At 34.8% G+C, this 24,776-nt stretch overlaps 1 protein-coding gene across 2 annotated transcripts in view; it reads right to left on the bottom strand.

Moving 5' to 3' along the window:
• The window catches only part of LOC115452387 (dystonin), a 245,921-nt gene that overhangs the window by 188,701 nt on the left and 32,444 nt on the right, over nucleotides 1-24,776 (bottom strand). For both annotated transcript variants that reach the window (XM_037440549.1, XM_037440503.1), the window contains exons 3-5: nucleotides 20,757-20,818; nucleotides 8,684-8,773; nucleotides 5,454-5,624 (exon numbers count right to left, since the gene is read on the bottom strand). In XM_037440549.1, the coding sequence (XP_037296446.1) occupies nucleotides 5,454-5,624; nucleotides 8,684-8,773; nucleotides 20,757-20,818 (323 nt within the window). The remainder of the gene's footprint in view (nucleotides 1-5,453; nucleotides 5,625-8,683; nucleotides 8,774-20,756; nucleotides 20,819-24,776) is intronic.

Here is a 24,776-nt window from a genome sequence, read left to right as displayed (position 1 = left end):
CGTACCACCCAAAGTACCACTTTTTAATAACACAATTATGAATGGAAATAAATATTATATTTTTCTTAAAGATTTGATTGACAACCCTATTCTCGAGCTCTGCTAAAGATCGTGTCACGACCCTAGGTCTACTGAGAATGTCGGTTTCTTAATCCCAATACAAAGAATTGAGCTTACATTTAATCTCAATAATATGAACGAGAATTGAACTAGCCGTGAACTGAATATAACCGGAGCTGCTAACTTATAATTTCTTTTCATTTTTAAACCAGAAATATGTCTTATACATTTTGACATATAAATCAAGTAACTAAATAATAAATTAAATTGAATTTCATTTCAATATAAACGTAAAATACTATATTACAATTAAAAAAATAGTTCACAAATCGTAATATAATAAAAAAAATATAGTTACTATTTAAAAAAAAACGCAATCCCCTATAATTATCAAATTAAACCTCCACTACAAAGCGTTCTTAGAAATGGAAAAATGCACTCGATATAAATTATGCACTTTCATACCATTGCTGGCCGAAAACATTCGTACACTTTCGATTTTTAAAAACTTCACGCTGCTTCGACGCGCTTCTTAAGTGCGAGAGGGATGGACGACAAGGATGATAATTGCACACCGAGTGCGACAAAGATGGATAGACTATGATCGGTTTATGCAATAGGTTTGACATTTTAGGTTCGGTTGGTCTTTATAAAGTTGTTGCTGACTTTTAAAGGCTCGTCCTGATGTAATAAGTTTTAACGTTGCAGTGGTTTGGATATTTTCACTTACATTTAGCCGCGGCTTCTGGTGCATATCCCTACATTATTAATGAAAATTATGAATTGTTATTTTTAAAAATATTTCACTGATATAAGTTCTCTTTTATGAGGCTAAATAGAATACAGTAACAGTTAACGACGCAATACCCACCCGCGAATCTACGAACTCACAATTCTAATTAATCGGAATTTTAATATGGTGTATATTTTACAATTTTATTTTTTGTTACTGCCAAAGTTATCCTTTATTATCGAGTTACTTGGATTTTGAACCTGCGGATATTCATCTCGGTAGTCCGTTCCACACCCAACAAGGCTATCCGACTGTTTTTTTTTGCAGATCTGATCTATTAACCATATATACGAACTATCCTTGGTTATTCGTAATTACAAATCTAAAACGGCTTAACCTATCCAATAAATAAACATACAATCAGTGTTATTGATTAGATGAATGACATAACATCAATGCTGACATAATTCTAAACAGGATTTGATAAAAAATAATATTTTGTACAGCCTTCATATCAAATGCCATAAAAAACATGTTTCAAGTTATGTATTTAAATAACATAAATGTGTATTTAGGCGCTCTGTTATGTTGATTACGTATGATTGACATATAATTCACTAGCTTTTTCCTGTGGTTCCGTTCCCTTGTCTGTTATCATTTTAAGAGACAGGCGATGTTTTTGAGTTTAAAAACGGTCGTAAATTTGTCTTGAAGTTCATACTTGGAATATCTTTAGAGTCATGACCTACGAGATTTCGGATAATACAATTAAAACTATAAAATAAAATTAATGCCAGTATTACTCAGTGATTTGTTTTTTAAATTTCGAACTACCCATACACTACCTAAACGGACTTACAAACATACATTTTCCTTGTCAATTAAAAATATATTCTATTTACTTATTAATAAAAACCTTTTTTAATATCCATCAGGGCTAAACATGCGTAAACCACATCGGCCACAAATGTATTAATCATTGCTAAGGCCGTACCAAGGTTGAGAAGTTACAAAAAATCTCAAACATTAAATGTAGGCAACAAAAATGCGTCATTTATTTTTCGCATAGCATAAACATCGTCATCGATTCATTAACACCTTTAAAAATTAGCAGGGTGTAGTCATAGTCGAATATTTTTTTTGTGCGTTTGTATAAATAATCTGTAGCCCTAAGGCGTAGGCAGATATGTATAGTGTAACAAATTTAGTTTTAGTTCATATTTCCGTTCTATTATGTGAAACAATTATCCAATAGCTATCAATCCATTCTTCTTTTATTTATAGATATGAAAAATTTAAATATCGTATAATTTTTCAGCACTACGCGAATGATCGAACGAACGAACGAAGCGAAACCATTTAACAGATGTTGAACTCTTGAAGACTCGGAGCCCGCTTCGTGATCATTCGGCTGTTAACCCTTCGCACCTTCGGTAGTAAAAACAAAACAAATTATTTTGAAAAAAATGAGTAGTCAATTTCTAAATAACATGACGTAACTGATTCATATTATTATTTATTAAATCTAAAATACCCAAACAAAGAATCGACTCCTGCCTACATACTCCACTACTACTACAAAAGAGAAGCTTTGCCCTGCCAATTTAAAACCTTCATGTCGCTACAACTTTATTATGTAACGCATAACGTTCAGAATGCACAAATAGTATGTCACGGCGTGTACTCGTCTGATACAGGCTACATACGACCTCACACGACATGCTTATTTTATTAGCTAGCCTTTAGCAAATAATGCCAAAATGAACTCATTTCGAGTGCATTCAAAAATGAACTTAAGAACTTAATAAACAAGTTCTCATTTCGAATGTATTCAAATTTCCTAGTTTAAAAGCCAATTTATTTAACTTAGCAGTGAAGTTACAAAGCCCTTATAAATGTAAGTATCATAGTCCAGAATGTTGATAAGTGAACATAGGTAATATTTTGATGTTCGCGAAAATTACCATCAAACAAGAAATTGGATATGTAAAGCTTGGCTAAGGGTGGCACTAGGGCCTCTACGTAGTTAAAGGGTTTGATCAATTTTATATTATATACCTTCGAATAGGGCTGCGATCCGTCCTGAATTCCCCAGATTTGTCCTAGTTTGAAGGGCGTCCGGGGACCGTCCGGCAGGGGCTTCTAAAAAGTGGCCGAGTGTAACCCGTTTTGTTGTTAGGGGAAATTCACTTTTTTATATAGTAAACCGATAAAATTAAATAAATCTTATTTAAAAATTCATTTTAATAACCCGCATGTATAAATGAATAAAAATTATAGCATTGTTTTTATTTTTGTTGCAAAAAATATTTTTTCCGAGGTGTCCGGGGAAACCTCCATATTTCGCCCAAATGTTTGGGATTTTTGGCGTGTTTATCTGGTGTAGGCAATTTAGGTGACGGCTCCTACCTTGGAACCATATTGAATTAAAATATTTCGTCTCGAAATCCTTCAAAGGAAAGCTACAGGGTGTTTCCATGGCATATTGGCTAAATATTGAATCGTGCCAGAATTCGCTTCCACGACACATTCTGTCATTTAATCCGGTAAGTATGTGTTCGCCATGCTTGATCACAGCTGTGTGTCCACCAAACATCAATGTTTGAATGATCTTAATTTCATGTTTGGCAAACACTTTAAAACATGTTTTATAGATGTGAAACTGAACTTTGGGCAAATACCTCGCTGGATTATGATTATTGACTCTTCGTTTTTGGATTATCCGGTTTTGGAATATATCTGTTCTTAACGTTCAAACATATAAAAAATATTTAATAAATTCGCAAAATGAAATTGTTTAATTATAATTACCTTTTCTATAGTATAATTTTTTAATAAAAATAAAATATTAAAAATGCACGCATTTAAATAATTACATAATATAAAAAATGTTGTATTTTTAATTGAATAATTTTAATCCTCACATCTAAGTCTGTAACAACATTTATGACAACATAACGCGAAATATCGCGTTTCAAAGTAAATACTCACCGCATTTACACAGATGAGTTAACACCGGACAACGGCGGTGAGGTAATTATTTTTCCAATACTTTAGAAGGTGATTAGTACCGACATGTGTGGGAAATACATTAGCGATCGCAAGAATTCGTAGGAATCAAAATAATTTCAATGGATTTTGCAATTCTAATGCGGTTTTAATTTTTGCGCGTTTTATCCTTGATCTGAATACTATTTGTTATTACGTAAAGTCATTTTAAATTACTTAATAATATGATGGCTTAGCAAAAGTAAGATAATTGTTGAATAAATATCAATCAGAAATACAATGCCCAACTGCTAGGCACAAGCCTTCTCTCTTACGCAGTACAACGGACTGCAAAGCCGAAAAAATTTACATACATAGAAAGCCACACGACTTCAACTCTTAGTCAGAGGAACAGCTTATACACAAAATATTTTTTTAATGTTAAGATTACATTTTAATGACCCCCCCCCCCCCCTCGAATCTACCAAATTCCAACCATACCCCGTCGCCAACAACGTCTAATATTCCATGCGAAGTATAAAACTGTGTCCATGGGGCATGGCGCCAAACACCACTCGTGATTCTAGACGCGTTCTAGACACCCCGCGGAATTCTAATACAGAGGCTGAATGTTTGCTTTCATTGGTCTACAAGGCTGTTTGGATTACGGTCCTTTTGGGTAATATTTAGACATGAATGTAGTGGTAAAATATTTAGGTTCTTTTATAAGTAATACCTATGTATGTCATTTTTTTTTATTTAAGAGGCTTTAGTACTAGTTGTGTACATATCTGTCCCATGATATATTTCTAGTCTAATACAAATATGCATTAATAATTAACTAATAAAGAATTATATTCAACGATAAGTAAACGATACTATGTATTTGGTAAACTAAATATGATATTACTTTTAACAAAATTCAAAATAAAAAAACCGCCAAAAATAATAGCATATTCCTCGAACACCCATTACAGCCAAATTCATAATTTAAAAATCGAAAGTCTAGAATAACGCTCAAACACTAGAGAGATCTGTATCGTGCCCGTCACGGAGTCGTGACCGCGTGGAGTTGCGCCATGCCATCTATAATTGGATTACAAACGAAATTATGTCCACTTATACGGGCCAAGGTCCGCGGAATCCGGAATACAGACCAATTTATGTACAATAGATTTTTTTAGACAGCATAGTATAGGATAATGAAGATTGCGTTTTGTTTTCGCAAATATTTATACAGTATACTTCGAATTATGTTGGAATAAAACAAATATCGCGTCGATATCGTAATGAGATCACCTTGGAAAAAACGTTCGACAACGATTACCTCATTAACGATTATTTAAATACCTACAAATATTTCCAACACTTTCGTTTGCACTTAAATTATTCGATTTATTCGAATGGTATCAAAAACATCGAATGCTTTCACTGTTGCAACAGTTTAACGTTCCTAAACTTTAGAAAATTTTAAATACGCTCATGATCTTTAGTAAAAATACTTTAAATTTCGAACGCGTTCGTATTCCCATATAGACGAAAACTATTTTTAAATTTCGAATCGATGAATAATCCTACGAAACCAAAACATTTTAAATTTCGAATGCATTGATAATCCTGTAATAAAAAAAAAACATCTCGACAAAGGAACGAAAACCAAACAGCCACTAACCTGGAAGTGCAGAATGATGGTCCATATAAGGCCGAGTGTCAGCTTAGGGTTCCCGTCGACAATGTCCTCGGCGCGTATGTTCACCAACTTGATCTTCTTGTAGCGGAGGAAGTCGAGGGCCATCTGAACGTTCTGCAGCATGTGGAAACGCATACGACCTCTTTCGCGCGGCTGGAACGAACGGTAAATACATTAAATATGAAGCATTCTTATGAGTAATGGCTAAAGAAGTAAAGTCTTCCTTTTTTTTTTGACACTACGTTTGTTAGCCTAGCAAAGGCTTTATACAAACACAATGGACTTTTGTGTGAGTTACATTCTTAAATACATATAACAAGGTTTTTTCTTTCGGTGTCCTTTTTCTTCTCCTCTTTAAAGATAAGGACAAAATATGGATGTATAAAGTCTGACTAATCATACGGACCTATATGAACGATAGTACTTTGATACCAAATTTTTCAAAAACGTTACCACTTACTATAACCTAATTACTTTTCAATTATGTCCCGAGTGATCCAAGAATCAAACCCACATCAATAATCAACCCGATCAAATTCACTTAACCCGCTAAAAGATTGCCAAACGTTAAGCCGTCATTAAACCGGCTATCAGTTACCGGTGTGGGCGAGGCATATCCCCTACACACCCTGCTCCGATTACTATACGCGTTATGATGGATAGCTTTGCATTCTAAAAGTTGCGCGAACTTTGGAAAGTGTACCTATTAAGTAACGATAAGTAAAAAGGCCAGTATGGTGTTGGGCTCGCCCCCTATCACATCATGGGACGGAACACACTTGGTGATAAGTGAGTACCTTGGTTGCTTCTATGCATACCCCTTCGGAGATAATTGCGTGATGTGTTAAGCACTAACTATTGCTCGCGGCTTCACTCGCGTGAGAATTTTCATATACATTTTCCCGGGATAGAAAGTAGCCTATATCTTTCCCAGGGTCTCAAACTATCTTCATACCAAATATCATCGAAATCCGTTGGATAGTTTTTGAGTTTATCACGTTTAAACGGATAGACAGATGCGGCGGGGACTTTGTTTAGCTTTGGTCTGCAGCTCATCTAATCTCATGGTAAACATGCATACCCGCGTAATAGTTATTCCGGCATAAATATATTCCCAAGATAAAAAATAGCCAATATCACTCAGGAGAAACGTAGCTTCGTATTAGTGAAAAAAAATCAAAATCGGTTCAGCATTTCCCGAGTTTAGCGCATTCAAACAAACTCTGCATGTTTACATATTAGTATAGTATGGATTAACAAGTTGTTTAAACGAAGCACGTGCCAGCTAATACATTTATCAACGCTAAATACATCATAACGTTAATTAACATTAGTATGTATTAGTTTGCACAAACATCGTTAATCTAAATAATTGTCGTATAACCAACGCGTGACTTGATTCATTTACTATTAAATAATAACAATAAATCGTGTAATGGCTTGGTGGCCTCGTGAGATGTTGATTGTGAGTTCCGGAGTTTGATATGCTTTGTATTATGCTATTGAATTAAAAATGATAAAGATATGTTAATATTGCACTTATGCTCTTAGCATTAAGATTATATTATGTACAAAGTGTTCAATAAATAAATATAATAAGGGTAGGCAGAGGTGTAACTACATGGTTCACATATAGTTTGTGTCCCCGGATATCAGAGTTGAGTTGATTTTTTAAGCTATATAAGAATACAAATTAAATATCTACTAAATAAAATGTACTTTAAAGTATTTCTTATGTTTACACGAATGTTAGACGTTTAAATAAAACTATTTTACGGAATTTCTCGCGGTTTGGTATATTATAATTTCCTCCCGACGTTTCGTACGTCCAACCCCATGTGACCATGAAGGCTGCAGTCTTCCAATAGTTTTATTTCAAAGTGTACTTTAGTTTCTTTTTTCATTATCGGGCTTGGAACTCGCTCCTAAGACCACGGCAGTTTACATTTTTGACTGAGATTGAAGCAATGAGAATGATAATACCGTCAAAGATATCTTAACTAATAAATATATTTCTCAAAGATTTTGCCTATTTCGAAAATAAGGAAATATTATAAGAACCTAAATAAGAAATTTCACAAATGTCATTTGATAAGAAGGTAATATAACTCACACTAATACATCTGTTTACATACAAATTATTTACTTACTGGATCTACTTAAGTTCAACGGTCAAGCCGAATTTTATTTTTCGTGCGAAACTATACTTTAATCGATAAGGAATAAGATTAATTTTTAATTTAAAACTACAAATTATTTACTTTATGGGTTAAACATAATTTTTGTTTACGTGCGAAACTATACTTTAATTGATAAGGAATAGGTTTATTTTTTCCATTTACTAACTAATGATTACAAATAATTTATACGATGGGAAAACACAGCGATACGAAATGAGGTTCATTACATTATCGAAATATAATTATTGGGTTCCATGAAATCATATTTATATTTTTACAATAAAAGTAATGTAAACAATGGAAATTACGCTTACCTATACCTATACATAATATTATAAAACAAAGTTACTTTTATGTTTCTCTGTATGTTATAGATTTTCTCAAAATGTACAAACGGATTTTTATTAAATTTGGTATGAAGATAGTTTAAGACCCTGAGAAGGTTATAGGCTACTTTCTATCCTGAGAAAAATATAGCGGGACTTTTAAACCGGAAAACTGCTTCCCGCGGGAGAAGCCGCGAGCAAAACTAGTTTGTAATAAATGTTTTAGTTCTATCTGGACCCCACTCCACCTACCATCAGGTACCGCGGGATCACGATGCTATGCCCGCAAAAAAAAAGCATTGAAAATAAAAGTATTAAACGGATTTTTCGCGGTAAATACTTTTACTTTCAATGTCTAACATTCGCGTAAACATAAGAAATCATTATAAAAAAAATTGCAGTCAATATTCAATGTGCGATGCAGTCATATCAATAATCGATGTGCGATTCCAAAAAAAAAGGTTTTACGATGTTCTGTTGCTTTAAATTGTTAAAAATTTTATTAATATGCAGGGTCATTTTGTCATTGCGTTACTATTTTTAACAAAAAAAAGTATAAAAAGAAAAAAAAAACACAAAGAAAAAAAAATAATACATAAAGTAGATAAGCATGTGGTTTCATTTAGTAACGCAATGTCAAAATGACCCAGTATAATACTAGATTGTTCTATATCTGTAAACTGTTATAATGTTAATGAATACTCACGAGGTGTTCGCCAGAAAGCACCTCCAGCAGCGAAATGAGGTTGAGTCCATCGCGCAGGTCCTCGAACAGATCGTTTACGTGACGATTCACCTGCGCACAATAAACAACATTAGTACCGAAGCATAAGATATAATTTAAAATAGAGATCGTTGGAAACCCGTCGTTTTTAACTTTAGTTTTCTTCATTACTCTTCACTTAGGAATTATGAACAGTGTGAGAAATTGCCGTTGGTTTTGCTTGTAATGCTCTTTGTATCTAATAGTTTATGCCAACCTTGTCATTCAAAATCAACATCATATCCCTCACAAAATCGTGATCGTGTGTCACCTCGGTCTCTCGTCTAAAATCAGCAATGCGGTATTGGTTACGCTGTACTGCAGTTACGAGCTGAATCAGGGTTCCCATTGTTGGAACAATATAATATATTTTTATAAAATATATAATCTTGTTTTTGTCCGTTCGAAAAATAAAATGTTCTTTCTTCCATTCTTTCTTTTCCTTCAAAATGAATACAGAATACAAATTCGATGACGCTTCTCTCCGATTGGTATCCCATACTTAATTTGATTGATTGGATCCGTATTTTAGTTTCTGGTGTAGAAAATAAAAAGGGCAATCTGAAACGCGTGCAAAAACTCACAAAAACACTAAATCAACAAAATGAATATAACAAACTAACAACAGTAAACTAAAATGCAACTAAAACGAATTAGTCGAAGCGAAACAACAATGTGTTCGAAACTAGAATCCAGTGAGGTTAACGAAAACAAAGAGTCTAATGTTATGGCTTAATTCAGGACTTCAGATAATATGTCCTGATCCACTGAAGATTCTAGCTGTCCATGATTACATATCTCTCTAAAGCGTAGGAGCTGATGGTCCACCTGGCTGATGACAACCGAAGTCTAGAATATGGTTTTAAACCATTTTTTTATACACGGCAAAGTGACCCCACAGCACCTGATGGTAAGTGGAGAGGGGTCCAATAGAATGTCGACTGAGAGATGATTACTCCTCGGCAGTAGATACAATCATGTCGGTCTGTTTTAAGACTTTGTGTACGGTGGTCGTTATACGGGCGGATATAAAATATATCCTACCAACAGCAAAACTATGCCAGGATGAGGTAAACTGCCAATTGTAATTCTGATATTGACGTCACACGATCACTCAATCGTTCAGTGAAATCGTATTTTCCAATGTAAACGAAGTGTGATGTTAATGAAACCAAAATAAAAACAACAAACAACCATGCATTAATGTGAGGCACGACATCTAAAAACAACTGCTAAATGTTATGAATCAAAAATAAATACGAATTATTAAAACTAAAGTACAAACAACGAGTTAAAGCAAATACACCGATTAGTTTACACTAGAGATTTCAGAATGTTTGAAGCCTTAAAGTGTAAACTTAGCCTTAGCCATCTCATAGGATAGATCAAAATCCGGTAGAAGGTGTAGCAACTATAATATAAATTAACTAAATCATCCGGGTTATCATTTTCACTTATACATAAGAGGTATAAGTAATAAAAAAGGACAACTAATCCCTGTTTCCACGAATTGCTTTAGAGTTATTAAGTTTATCTTTGATAAAACATTCCGACATAGTTCTAGCTATTGTCAAAAGATGCGTAGTATGTTTTTTATTTATAGCCTTTAGTTAAATAAAGTAAAATTAAAATAACATAGATTGCTCTGTAACAACTCTACAAGATCAAAATCTATCACATCATGGTCAGCCTAAATCGGTGCAAATGGCAAACAAAATCCTACGAAGCATTCTCAACAGTCAACAAACAACGACACTTACTTGTTGTGGCGGACAACACGGCTGGTTGTTGATGATCTCGCAAACGTGCAGACGCGTGTACGTCTGTCCGAGCAGCATTGGACATAAATACTTTAACACCTGGACCACACGATAGTATCAAAACCAAATATATTGTAGAGAAAGCCACTACGGAACTAAGTCATGCAATTTGGATGAATTTGTTAAAGGGAATGGTAGACTACACAAATCACTGATGGTATTCAATTGTCGATCAAAACAAAATTTGAGTAAGTAAATCAGGACTAGAAATAAACGATGAATCATAATCAACATTTGATTAAATTGAATGTGAAAAAATGGAAATTCGTATATCAATTAAAAATAACGAACGTTATCAATCTAAAAATCCAAATGCAAATAAAAATGAAAAATGTCAACTTAATTAAGAAACGTTATCTACATAATCTTATCTCATTAAAACAGATGTCACAACAAAAACTCAAAAGCAGGAAAATAAAACTAACAATGAAACTATCGAAATAATAATGCAATAACCATGCAAGGCGAGACGACAATTGTTGAAACCGAAAGTGCGTTTGCAGTAACAATGATTGATGATTTGTATTCAATACATCAAATTGATTCTATAAGAGCCTTTTAAAAGCATTGGGAGTCAATAGCGATGTATTTCAGTTGATTGTAATTCTATTAAGGTAATTCAAATATGTCGCGACGAATATTGATATTGCTCTTTGCTGAAGTAAAATTTTCGTACGGGACGTCTGAGCTTTCTCATGACTTTCAGAAAGGTTGACAATCAACATAGATAATAACTGTTACTCAGACGCATAAACTATAGACTGAGCAAAAATACGAAGAGAAATAAATCAAAGGAAGTCAACTGATAAATCTGAGATATAACGCGACTTTTTAGAAATATATCTATGATATATACCATTGAAAAGGAATGTAGGCAAGGCTCAAAAGATATTCAATAAAAAAATAATCGATAAATTCGATAATTGAGTGTGAAACAAAAGAATGACTACTTTCATGACAACGATTAAAATTTCAGAAGAATTTTTGACCTTATGGCAAGTAACAAAAATACTACGCAACTCAAAATAAAAGCATAAACAACCGAAGACTACAGACCTTGAGATATTTCCAGTGCTGTCCGGGATCCAAAGGAAAAGCGATGGAATGTTAAACACACGAATACTTTTGTATTAATCGATAATAATAATTCAACATTGGATAAAAGAGTGACAACCCACATAATTGGATTTTTATAGTCTATAATGGGACTATAAAATTGTTAATATAAAATATATACCATAAAACGGTAATAGGTAATTTCTAAGTTGTCACTCTTAATTTCCTTAATTATAACACATTACAAAAAAGGATATCAGTTTCCGTGAAAAATACACCAGAAAGTGTAAATTTTTATCATTACTCATATGCTGTCACATTGTAGTCAGAAATTTAATTTTACATTTTGTTTTCATAAAACGTATAAACAACGAAACATGTGTTACTGAGATTTGTCTTTATTTCAAGATGGGCTATTTAAAAATTTAGGGCATCCTACTGACACACAAAGGATAAATCACTTGCAACTCATTATAATTGAATAATAATATCAGCCCTTTATTATATACTATCCCACTGTACTAGGCATTAGCCTCTACCACTGAGAGGGCTTAGTGCTAATTGGTAGACTTCACACACTAAAAAATTCCATAGAGATATTATTTAGGAATGCGGGTTTCCTCACGATGTTTTCCTTCACCGTTAAAGCAAGCGATAATTCACAAAGAATACACATATAATTTTAGAAATGTCAGAGGTGTGTGCCCTTGCGATTTGAACTGCTGACATCGTGGCAGCCCGTTCCATTCCCAAATAGGTTATCGCCACACCACTTTTAGTTGAAGTGATGGTTATTTTTGGAATCCTTTTGAAAATTAAGGCATATTTTTGGTCTACTGAAAAATACCAGAAACCCACCAAGAATTTCAAAACTACACACAGTATCTTCACAACACACACTCAACCTAAAGTTCTGTCGAACACCATTCCATTACCCATGTTATCTCTGACTCACGCACCATGATTAATAATCGCTATTAGCCTGTTATCCGTTCCTTATAGCATTTGCTCCCTGAATTCCTTCGGGTTCATTTATAACCAACACTGTATGGTTGCACGTCGGTTTTGATGTTCCAAATGCGTTTTGAATTGGTATGTTTATTTTATACGGCTTTTGATGTATTCAGTTGTATTTTCTCGCGTTGATTCCAAATTAAGATCATTTTTTTTTAAGAATTAAGTTACTAGTTGTATCAGCTATCAGATAATTGTTCTCTTGTTTCCGACGTTTTACAATATTGCACTTTTTATGTATAATAGAAAAGCCTTTTGCCCATGGCTTCACCCGTGTAAAAAGGTTTTCCAGGACAAATATCCTGCTATATATTTTCCCGGGATAGAAAATTTATCTCCTTCACAGGGTCTTACAACTATATCCTTACCAAATTTCATAGAATTAAATTTTAATCATATCGCATTAAGACAGACAGACGCGGCGGAGAAATTTGTTTTATAATGTAGGGGCACGGTGCTTTTCAAATGCGAGGCCTCGCCGGAAGGGGCCTGGGGGCGCAATGGTACGCTATTTGATACATAGCTCGAACTACTTTCGAGTATGCGACAGTGCAGACGAAAAGCAATTGAAGAATTGTATTTAATTGTTTATGAATGGTAAAATTTTGGCCGATACGTTAATTTCAAAGTACACAGTAACGATATTATTTAGCAAATTTCTAACCCGGGGATGTGACAGGGACTTTAATATATTATTATAAGTAAGGAATAATTCGATACCGGGTCCTCAAATTTCAAGGACATATATTCTATAGCATTTTCGAGCCATCTGATGTCTTCCAAGACTTGCTAGTCTCTTAAGATGCATAAGAAAAACATCGACAAATATTAGTATATGATTCATCCTCATCCTGAGACTACAGTAATTCCTTTTATAGTTATTCAATATAATAAAAAGGATATAAAGAAAAATATATATTTTCAAGGAACATCCATAGTAACAAACAGATGGCAATTTGATTTACAACGCAATAAAATGAATTTGAAATGAGTTTACGAAATGTCTGCAACACAATTCGCCGAATATGGCCACTGAACATTAATTTTTCACGTATACATTTTTTATTTTTTAATCTGTGGGCAGATGTTGCTGATTCGTAGGCGCCGGATTTACGGTTACCATGTGTGATTTTTTTTAAATTAAGTAAATTGTTCTTATTTTTATACTTTTATTGCTATGTTATATTTCGAAGTATTTAAATAGGACTATTCTGCAGTGCTAAGCTCAAAAGCGGTATCTCAAAAAATCAGATTTTTATCTCGTCAGATAGCTTAAAGAAATACACATCCAATGAACTTACCTAAATAGCGGAATCTTGTTTGGAACTTGTTAAAAAAAACTTAAAAAGAGTTTCTCCATCTCAGTTTTACATACAAAACCATAAAACTATGTTTACAAAACTTCGATTATCTCGAAATAAGGTTTCTCTGACATGCCGCTTTTGCGTTTAGCACGGCAGTATTGTTTCTTTTAAGTCTAATAAAACGAATAAAAGCGAGTTTTTTTACATAATTATACGCATAATCTAAAATCCTATCTCCTGTATGTTTTTGTTAATTCAATTGTAACAGTAAACTTATTTTTAAACCCCGGACCAATTAGGTTATCCGTCCGTCTGTTTATTGATTTCTAACCGTTATCATCTTCAAAAGCCATAGTCCGAACAAATAAGAATGAATATTATCTTTTTTTAACTAATGGACCATTCTGAGTCAACATTCTAGTAGAACAGCTCTATTTAATTATACTAGTTTGAATCATATACCAGGAAAGACTAGCTAAATGAGTATTATTTTTTTTGTGATGATCTCGTATGTTTATGACGTTGTATGACTGGTCTATGCCATTTGATGTCGTTTCATTATGAATGTAATTTACGCTATAATCATTTAACCGAGAATATAACAATAACTTTAACGCTCGTCTGAAATAGTTTTGGACAAATATTTACTCGGGTTATTATAGACTATAGCACGCAGGAGTAATTGTAGCTTCCTTTTACTAAAAGAATTTTCAATATCAGTTCAGTAATTCCAGTGATTAAGCTCCAACAAACGTATATTTATATAGATAAGAATGACAATGCACAAACTGACGTTTTACATATTAAAATTCCGTTACATTTATTACAAAACATCAGCCAAATGGGCTTATCAAAATCTAATCAAAATAGATGACAGGTAATCTTGTGAAAAATTCAGGTCAATCTACCAGGAGTTCATAAGCTTGCAAGATGTTGGCGGTCGTGGTTGCGACACGCATCCGCTGTGACTCATGCGATAACATCCTTTGTTATAGGTAACTAAATACCATAGGGCATTATGCTATGGTGTTAGGTAACTTATTGTTATGAGATTTTAGGCTCTCCAAGTCCTAAGTATAGAATATATTTTTATCTGATACTTGTCGATCTGCCAGGGCATTAATAATTTAATAAACTGATTTGCGAAAGAATAAGGCGTAAGTACATAAATGTAATTACCAGGAGCCTATAACTCTATAAGATGTTAAGGTCGTGATTGCCTTTGTTAAAAATCATAGCTTCGAACATGAAAATTACTTACTAAATTTCTAAACGAGGATATTAATGGGAACGATTGAGAATAATTGAGAACTTAAGAACTATAATTGAAAATTTTGTTACATACATCATACTTCCATCAATATTTGTTCCTTGAAATCATAAAATTGGTTTAAACCCACTTTTCAATGAACTTCGCCAACTGATATTCCAAGCCCGAATAACAGCAATGCCAAACGTTCAATAAAAATCACAGCACCGTAAAAACGCTCACAATGCGAGATCTTAACAATCAAAGACCAACAAGGGCTCATTGTGGTTAAAATGTAAACCGGTACAGATTCGCAGAAATATAAAAGGATTGCAAAAATTCCGAGGACCGGTCTCCGTGTGACGTCACGCCCTGATCCGACCTCCAGCCGCTGGCCAGAACGAAACGGTCAAAACGGGCTCAAGTTGAATAGCCCGTGGTGGATTCAAATTATAATTTACTGGTGAGAGAAATTTGCTGCGAAATTTATGTACGCATAATCTATATATATAAAAATGAATCCCTATTTCCCTTGGTCACGCCATCACGCGTGAATGGCTGGACCGATTTCACATTTTTTTTTTGTTGTGTTTGTTATTGTCAGGAGAAGATTCTTATAAAAGATAAAATTCAATTAATTGTGCGGACAATTAGAAAATTTAAGAAAACTTAACGAGACTATTAACTTTACATAACTGTCAGCGATTGACAGAATGCGCGCTGCAAAATGATAGTTAAGACAATGTCTGTTGGGTCAGCTAGTGTCTGATAAATAAAAATAGAACGTTTAAGATTTGGAAGTGAAGGGATTTATTATAGGTTATTTGCATGTTAAAATATGAGATAGAATCTTATCCTGATGAAACTCTAAACGCTAAATTGATTAAGTGTTATTATATAGTTCTGTTAGGAATGGGATATCTAGCAGACTAAATAACGTCCTCAGAATTTATAAACGACAGTTTATTTACTATTAATAGAGTTTACGCTACATCGAATGTCTAACAGCAACACCTTTTTTTTATTCATGTTATTTTCCATCGTTATAGAAACCACAATGACATTTACAATATCAGTCAGCTCAATTGATATAAAACCGTCAACATGTTAGCAGTAGAGCGATATCCAGGGACTCCATTGCATTTTATTTATGTACAGTTTTTCGCCACAGAGGTTTGAGATTTATTATTAACTGATCCAAGGTCATCCACAATCCAGACACCGATTCAACCTTAATCAATTTATTAGTAAAGAAGAAAAAACCTATCCACTCCCATCCACGACCTCCAGTCAGAACGAAACGGTCAAACCAGGTACAAGCCGGTCAGATCATTTAAATCGACAATAAAGTTAACATGGGCATCAGTGTTTCTTAAAGTTATGCGCATACTAACTTTTAGTAAGATGATCTCAACTATACTATATTCAGAGAAAAATAAATGTAAACCTATTTTTAATATATTGTCAATTTTTAAGGCAACCAAGTACCTAGGTTTATTACTTGATTAGCGACATCCACTGCTCACAAACACCCAAAATACCATAAAAATGGTTTTTAAGGGATCTATTTTGACCACCAAAAATCTGAAACGATTTTATTAAATCTCTCAATTTCACCACACACAATACAAATGATTAAAAAGTGTATAGATATTTCCTGGCATATAAATATCTCCTCTGAATATGGTATATTGACCTTTATCAACGTATGTGTTGTTCAAGACCCACATGAGAAACTTCCAAACTTATTGCTCGGTGAATCAACACATAATCCTTCCCCACACCAAACAGAAGACTCGTTCAAACATACCAATTTCGATACAACGGTTACTTTTATTAAAAAAACATAATATATCGTTGATTCATTTGTACATATGCGTGCCACTTTCACATAAAGAGGATGCTTGTGACTCAGACTTGAGGTCTCTGGTATCCGTCGATGGATATCTCTTGACGATTAAATATTGGGGTCGTGGAATGCGTCATCTTGATCCTTGCGAATTGGTACTTGGTATGCAAGATCACTGTTCGCAGCGTCTGGATTCCTTAGTATATTGGGATGACTTGATCATTTGAAGTATTTTATGTAGTATGTATTGTGAAATTTGATGTGGTTAATTTCAAAACTGTGTTTTTAATAATGTGTAGTTACGTTTATTCGCGACCACGATCACTCTGTCAAGAGTGTTACGACTAAGAAGAAGAAGGTTTATTCCGTGTACGGGGGTATATCCGTCTATTGCTAATTACGGCCGTTCTAATCGAGGGACAGTTTTGATAGCCGTGTAGGTAAAAGAATCAAAAATATCCTATTTACCAATACGGCTTTCAAAGCTATCCTTTAATTACCGATTCGCCCGTGTAGATGGAATAGGGCGCCCTGACTATAACAACTAAAACTAATGGTAGGTTCTTCAAGTAGACATAAACTGTAAAACCACTGCTCAAAATTTGAAATACAAAGCAGACAGTATTAAATTATCAAGAGTCTTTAACTCAGCAATTTCTTAAAATTTCATTCTTCCAAGAATCCTCAAGATTCCGTGAGCTCTTAATAAATATTCATTGAATAACTTAATGCTTCGCAACAGAACTATTATTCTTTATGACAATATAAACTCCACATAGATATATATCACACAAAACATATCTCAGGTAATCAATTATCCGTAAGTAACACATCTATGTAAATACACTTCATTAACTCTAATCAGTAGCAACTCAATAGCAAATTCTTGACTGAGTCAGTAGCGTACATTTGTAACAGTTCTTCTGCCGTGCTGAGGTCTAGGGTTCGACCCCTGGGCCTGGCCAAATGATATTCGATTTTTATACTTAATATCAACCTGGAAGTTAGAATTTAGCCGGTATGCTGACAGGCTCGCCCCTTATCATATCATGAAGCGAAAAGCGGTTACACCAGTTGCGCCTCTGCCTACCCCTTTGTGGATGGAAGGCGTGAGCATAATAACAGCGAATCCTTCCTTAATATCTCGTAAAGAATAAGTGTAAACAATATGAGTTAATTACGAACGCACCCTCATCACAAAGAGAAATGATTCACAATAACTGCACGAGGATTTGTTTATTGAATTATCAACGCAGGAGGCAGATTGAAGACATCGGTTTGCTTATTTACACAGACGGATAAGGGGATGCCGTGTTTGAGCTTGGAGCCTTTGTGCTACAGGCTTGAGTCATTGCTGTTTTGCGATGACTAAATCAGCTATAACAAACAGCTGAAGATTCGAAGAAATTGAACTAGAAGTATCAAATGTGATTGGATATTCAAACAAGTTTGATTTTATTACAAAAAATGAACATTATTACTTTAAAAAATGGATAAGATGTTTCTTTTTGCCTTAGTTGGCAAATGAGCGAGCGGTCAGCCTGATTGTAAGCAGCATCCACCGTCATTGGAGTAAAGCAATGCCAGAGGCATAGCCAAGCGATTGTCTCCCGGAAATATATGTATGTAATTTTTGAAAAATGTTCAGTGCTCTACTAGCTTGTTTTAGGGGTGATATACTTCAAATTCCCATATTCAATTTTTTTTTATAAAAAACGACAGACAAACTCTTCGAATGATCTCTTTTTAAACATTATACACAAATTTGAATCAACCGCGATCCTTTTTGTGTTTGGTTAGGTGTGTTTGCTCTAGAATTTAGTAATATCACAAACTAGTCATCAACGGTTAAAGGTCAACGAGGTTTTTGACATTTATAATACTCGGAAGACAATGATTTCTAAATAAATGTCAAAATATATTTTTGCATTTCTTAACTATAGAACTGTTTTTATGCAAGAAATCTGAAATTCTTACCGTAGGGAATACAGCATCACTAAAATTAAATGATCATCAGATATGGAAATTCGAATATTTTCACATTAAGAAGAAATTAAAGGCTAATATTATTATACGAAATACTGGAAAATCTTTACAAAATATTTGGCGTTGCAAAGGTTCCAATTCACAGGGTCTATGGAGAAATAAACGAATTAAAAAAATGCTTAATAATCATCAAGTGACGTCTGAGTGCAGACTGCGGCAATTATAATTTATGTATATTAACATACTCTGCGGTTTAAAAACTTTTTCTTTTACTGCTTTTCTAGCTGTCTTACTCAAAATTTCCTTAATTTTCATTATTAAATACAATGTATTATAGATATTACTACTTTATATATTAAATATACTTAAATTAATGTTCGCTACCGTTGAATAAGCGGCGTTAACCTAGTTAGGAGTTGAACGGTCTGCTGAGACGTATGTCCACAGGTTCAATACCCAAAGGCACACATCTCCGACTTTTCAAAAATATTATGTATATATTCTTTGTGAATTATCGCTTCCTTTAACGGTGAAAGAAAACATTGTGATGTAACCTGCATACCTCATAAATTATAAATAGAAATTTTCAGGGTGCGTGAAGTCCATCAATCTGCACTAGGTCAGCGTGGTGGACTAAGGCCTTATCCCTCTCAGTAGTAGAGGAGGCCCGTGCCCAACAGTGCGACAGTATATAATACAGGGCTGATATTATTATTGTAATATACATATCGTTATAAGAAATCTAGGAATTCACCAACAAACAATATTTATTCTTTTAAAAGGAACTTAAACGTCCCATAAAGAACTTAGTTTCGTATTTATGTGTCTACTGTCTAACCTTTTTCAAAGCAGTCTCTCAAACCGCTGCATTGGATGAAAGATTTATAGTGCGATTCCGAACACGACCGTAGCGGCAAACTATACTTTTCAAATTGCAATGTCAACTGCAGGCGACGGATATTTTCATAAAATTCTTAAAATAAGATTTTTATTGATTGAAGTTGCTATTACTTTAATATTTTTTTTTATATAGTTGCATCTATGTTAGAATAGAAACCACATTTGGTCGTAAATTAAGACAGTTCTAAATACAAAAAGTTAAACTTTCATTCTACGGACACAGATAACTTTTGAAATTTCGTAAAATTTTTATTCTTTTTAAACAAACATAAACAAAATATTAATCACTTCCGATTTCTCTTTCTAGGTAAATAAGCCTAAATGTTCGCGAAAACTACTATTTATATCCGCACTCCGCCGCGCTCGGAACCGCACCTACAACCGCGACCGACACAACGATTACAATTCACGACGTAGCGCGTGTTTATAGCCACCTCACGAGCCGGACGTCAGCCGGCGCGAGTGGACGCCGCCACTCAAACCTTTGACAATTCGCGCTACACGCCTCAACTTACTAATGTGCGGGTCTAGGTTGTGACGAACGTTCTGTTTGTAGTTGTACTTCACAGTTTACGTGCCAGTACTTATTTAAAAAACAGATCGTTCGAAATTCAAGTTTGAAAGTTATTCTTTTGTTTCCTTTTTTGAACGTTAAGGCCCAATAAACATTTTAAATTATCGAAACGTTCGAATGTATTTTTATAAGCAAAAATATTGAGGTTTATTACCAAGACAGCTGTCGAATTGTAATAAAAATATGAAGAAGAAATTATTTGAAAAATGTGACAGCATATAAGTTTGCAATTCATTATACATAAAAAAGAAAAAATAATCTTACCTTTTTGAGATGTTTGTTGACCCATTTTGTGAATGTTTTCTTTTGGATCGCGTCCCTTTCATCTGAAATAGACAAAAAAACAAATAAGTAACATAATTATACAAAATAACCTTAGGTCTAACGTCAGAAAGAGGATTTAACTAAAAACCAACCGAAAATAAACACCTAGCACTTATCACACACATTCTTTACATCTCTTCATCGTTACTCGCCCATATTTTTAACCGACTTAAAAAAAGGAGAAGGTTATCAATTCGACGTGAATGTTTCTTTTTATAACTAAAATATTTGGCTCACAGCCATATTCCATATACAATGTGGCCACCACCACCAGACAGTCTGTAGACGTGGAGATGAATGCTCCGTTATCAATGAATTATAGCTTCCCTACAATAAACGCTCAAGGGATAAAATATTAGGTTCGCGCTTCCTTTGCTCGTTGGCGTTGAACTATTTATGTATAACCTCAGATGTTTTTATTACATAGATACGTTTTCCGAGCTTAATATTAGCAAGACGAAAGCAAGGTAATTGCCCGACATTCACTTAGTCAACCTCCAACCACTGTCGCGGCTAGTCGGCTTACTAACTTCTTGTATTTTTATAAATAAAATGCCTTCCCGTGTTTTTAGACGATGTACAAATTATACTCCAACTGTGAAACAAAAAAACGTTTTATATCATACGTTAGTAATAAGTATACACTATGTAACTTATTTTTAACTAATAAATGCATTTTATTCGACCGTAATGGCGACCAGAGACCAATAAACTAGATGGCCACGGCGGTCGACGCTCGGGCCGTATCAATGCGAGCTGCTAGGGCTGTACAAGTATGTGACTATAGTAAATAGTGCGCTGTTTTTATATGCAATTTTGTTAGTCTATGACGCGTCTATTTGTAAAATGTCACTATGTATGTACGTAAGTAAGCTCTACACTTGATGATAAGTAATTTATGTTTACGCGAATGTTAGACTTTGAAATAAAACTATTTTGCAGACTTTATCGCGGTTTTTTATATTATAATTTTCTCTCGTCGTTTCGAGGACTGCAGACATCACGGTCACGGGGCGGACTGAGGTGCATCGACATCATCATCTCTCGCCATTTTAATATACTGTCCGTTTTTAAGGCAACCGAATAGGTTTATCACTTGATTAGCGATATCCACTGCTCACAAATACCCAAAATACCAGAAAAACAGGTAAATAATTTTAAGGGATGTGGTTCGACTTCCAGAAATCTCAAATGACTTCGAACTTTCTAGTCGCCCTCTATATGAACACCACTCAACTTACTAGGAAGCAGTAGTCACTTTCTATGTCCGTGTAAAAACACCAGTTGCTTTGAAATCCCTTTAACGTTACACAAAAGTTAACCCTCACAATCCCTCTATTCAAATCCCCCGAATCCCGCTACCAAAATTCACACACTCCCACAACTTTTTTTTTATCACGTGGAATTCCCTTTGCGGATTTCTGCCGGACTCGCCGCTATAAACCGTCCTACCGACTAAAACCCCGCCATTCGACTCTCACTCCCTAATATCGACACACTCCCACAACCTACATCTCTCCGAATCGCCCTAACCAATATCCCTTTAACGCCACACAAATGTTAACCTTCGAATCCCACTACCCAAATCCCCCGTGTCGGCGACGCAAATACTTTTTAGTAAAATTTAGTTTTGTTTTTTAATTATTTAAATTCCGATCGCTCGATAAAATGTTTTTTTTTCGTACTTATTTGTCACTTGGTAGTTATTCGTCGTAATTATAATAATATCACACCTGTATTATATACTGTCCCACTGCTGGGCACGGGCCTCCTCTACTACTGAGAGGGATTAGGCCTTAGTCCACCACGCTGGCCTAGTGCGGATTAGTAGACTTCACACACATTCGAAATTCCTATAGAGAACTTATCAGGTATGCAGGCTTCCTCACGATATTTTTCCTTCGTCGTTAAAGCAAGCGATATTCACAAAGTATACACACATAATTTTTAGCAAAGTCTTGTGTGCCCTTGTGTTTTGAACCTGCGGACATTCGTCTCGACACCGTTCCACAACCAACTAGGCTCTCGAGAGTTTTTCGTCGTATGTGAAATATTCGTATTATGTGAATAAATATTTTTCTTATAACGCCTTTTTAATTTCAACTGGTTGAGTACTGGCTCATCGTCAACACCCCGAATCCCCCAAATCCCTGCGAATCCCACATGTTCCCGAGTTGAACGAACTTGAACAGTGACGGATTGCGTCCTTATGTGCTATTAATACCACGCCGGTAGTGGCTAGACATATGCCAAAATATTTGCGGATCGGAAGTGACCGGGTGTTAGCGTGTGGCGTTTAATTGTTTCGTAATGTACGCCTTATTGACGGGGGGGTAGAGGCGATATTAGTTAAGGGAGTGTTTGTATAATAATTTGTTATGTTTACGCGAATGTTAGACATTGAAATAAAACTATTTTACGGATTTTATCTCTGTTTTTTACATTATAATTTTATCCTTACGTTTTAAAGACTTTAGCCTTCATGATCACGGGGGACATTTGAATTTTTTTGTAATAGTCTACGCATAGCTTTGTCAACCAAATCTCAACAATTTTTTTTTTAAAAATTAGGTTACGTTACAAATGGGAAATTTTGAATAAATTTTAGTTAACTGATGATTTTACACAGAAACCACTCCTAATTCCACGACTACATTATTAGAAGTTACTCAAAAACATAATAATCAAGACACATTTTACCTTTTAACACATTAAAGTTAAAAACATCATTTATCGAAATTCTAGACCAATCATGCAAAAACAAAATATTTCCAACAAAACTAACGTAGACACAACACAGAATAGTCAGACAGGTCTAGATCTAAATCTAGGCATTCCCGTATTTATCTAGCGTGCGGATGGAGTGTCTTAATTAACATGGCCATTAATATAACTAGATAGGACGGGATTATAAACTTGTTATCTTAGACCTGTGTATTACTTGAAATAAAGTAAACAATTTTTTTCGCTGCCACGGCAAAGTGACCCCACAGCACCTGATGGTAAGTGGAGTGGGGACCAATAGAATGTCGACTGATGAGAGATGATTACCCCTCGGCAGTCGACACAATTATGCCGGCCTGTTGAAAACGCATATACACAGGCTGATCCTGGAATGCGACACACTTACGTGGGCCAGTATGGCGGGTTTTAACACCTTGTGTACGGTGGCACCTATCCGGGCGGATATGGGCGTAGTCAGAATTTAACTCATTGAGGTGGTCTCATCATCTCAAAGTTTGAAAATCCGAGGGAAGTGGGCATGTTGCAAATTTGATTAGGTCCCATGAACTATAAAGTAACCATGGTAGAATGTAGTGTTAAATTTAGGGGGGGGGACACTCCCGGCGACGACCTGCAAATTTTATTCAGTCCCATGAAGTATAAAGTATCCATGGTATAATGTAGTGTTGTATTCAGGACGGAGGCAGCTTCGCTTCCATTCCCCCCGGCGACGCCACTCAGTAACATCTCCCATTACGATTCTCCCAACTCGCATGCGCCGACAACGAAATGCCTTGAAGAAGCCCCGCACGCCGCTAAGTGGCAGCGATGACAAATGACAACGCCAACATGAATCATTAGTGCCAGTCCGATGCAAATGACGTGATGCCACTGCATGTCACTTAGGACCTAAATACGTCAGCGGAGTCATTAGTTTGTAACCTAGTATGGTACAGGATCTGATGAGACCGAAACGGATCGGTAATGGACATCTTGTGTTGATTATTATTAAAATTAATGGTGATATAAGCATAATTGTTTTATGGTAAGCGTCACGAATGTTCATGATCATATCGAACCTTATCGAAAAGAAAGTATTATCCAATTTTTTTATAGATGACTAACTTTTGCCTATGACTCCGCTCGAGTGATTTTTTTTCCGGGATAAATATTTTATTGGGATAAAAAGTAGCCTATAGCACCTAAGAGTAATGCAGCTTTCTATGAGGGTAGAAT

This window comes from Manduca sexta, chromosome 4 (genome assembly GCF_014839805.1).
Source record: "Manduca sexta isolate Smith_Timp_Sample1 chromosome 4, JHU_Msex_v1.0, whole genome shotgun sequence".
In the NCBI taxonomy this organism is placed as follows: domain Eukaryota; kingdom Metazoa; phylum Arthropoda; class Insecta; order Lepidoptera; family Sphingidae; genus Manduca; species Manduca sexta.
Note: the sequence above shows the minus strand (reverse complement) of the source record. Positions and strands in the feature narration are given on the sequence as shown.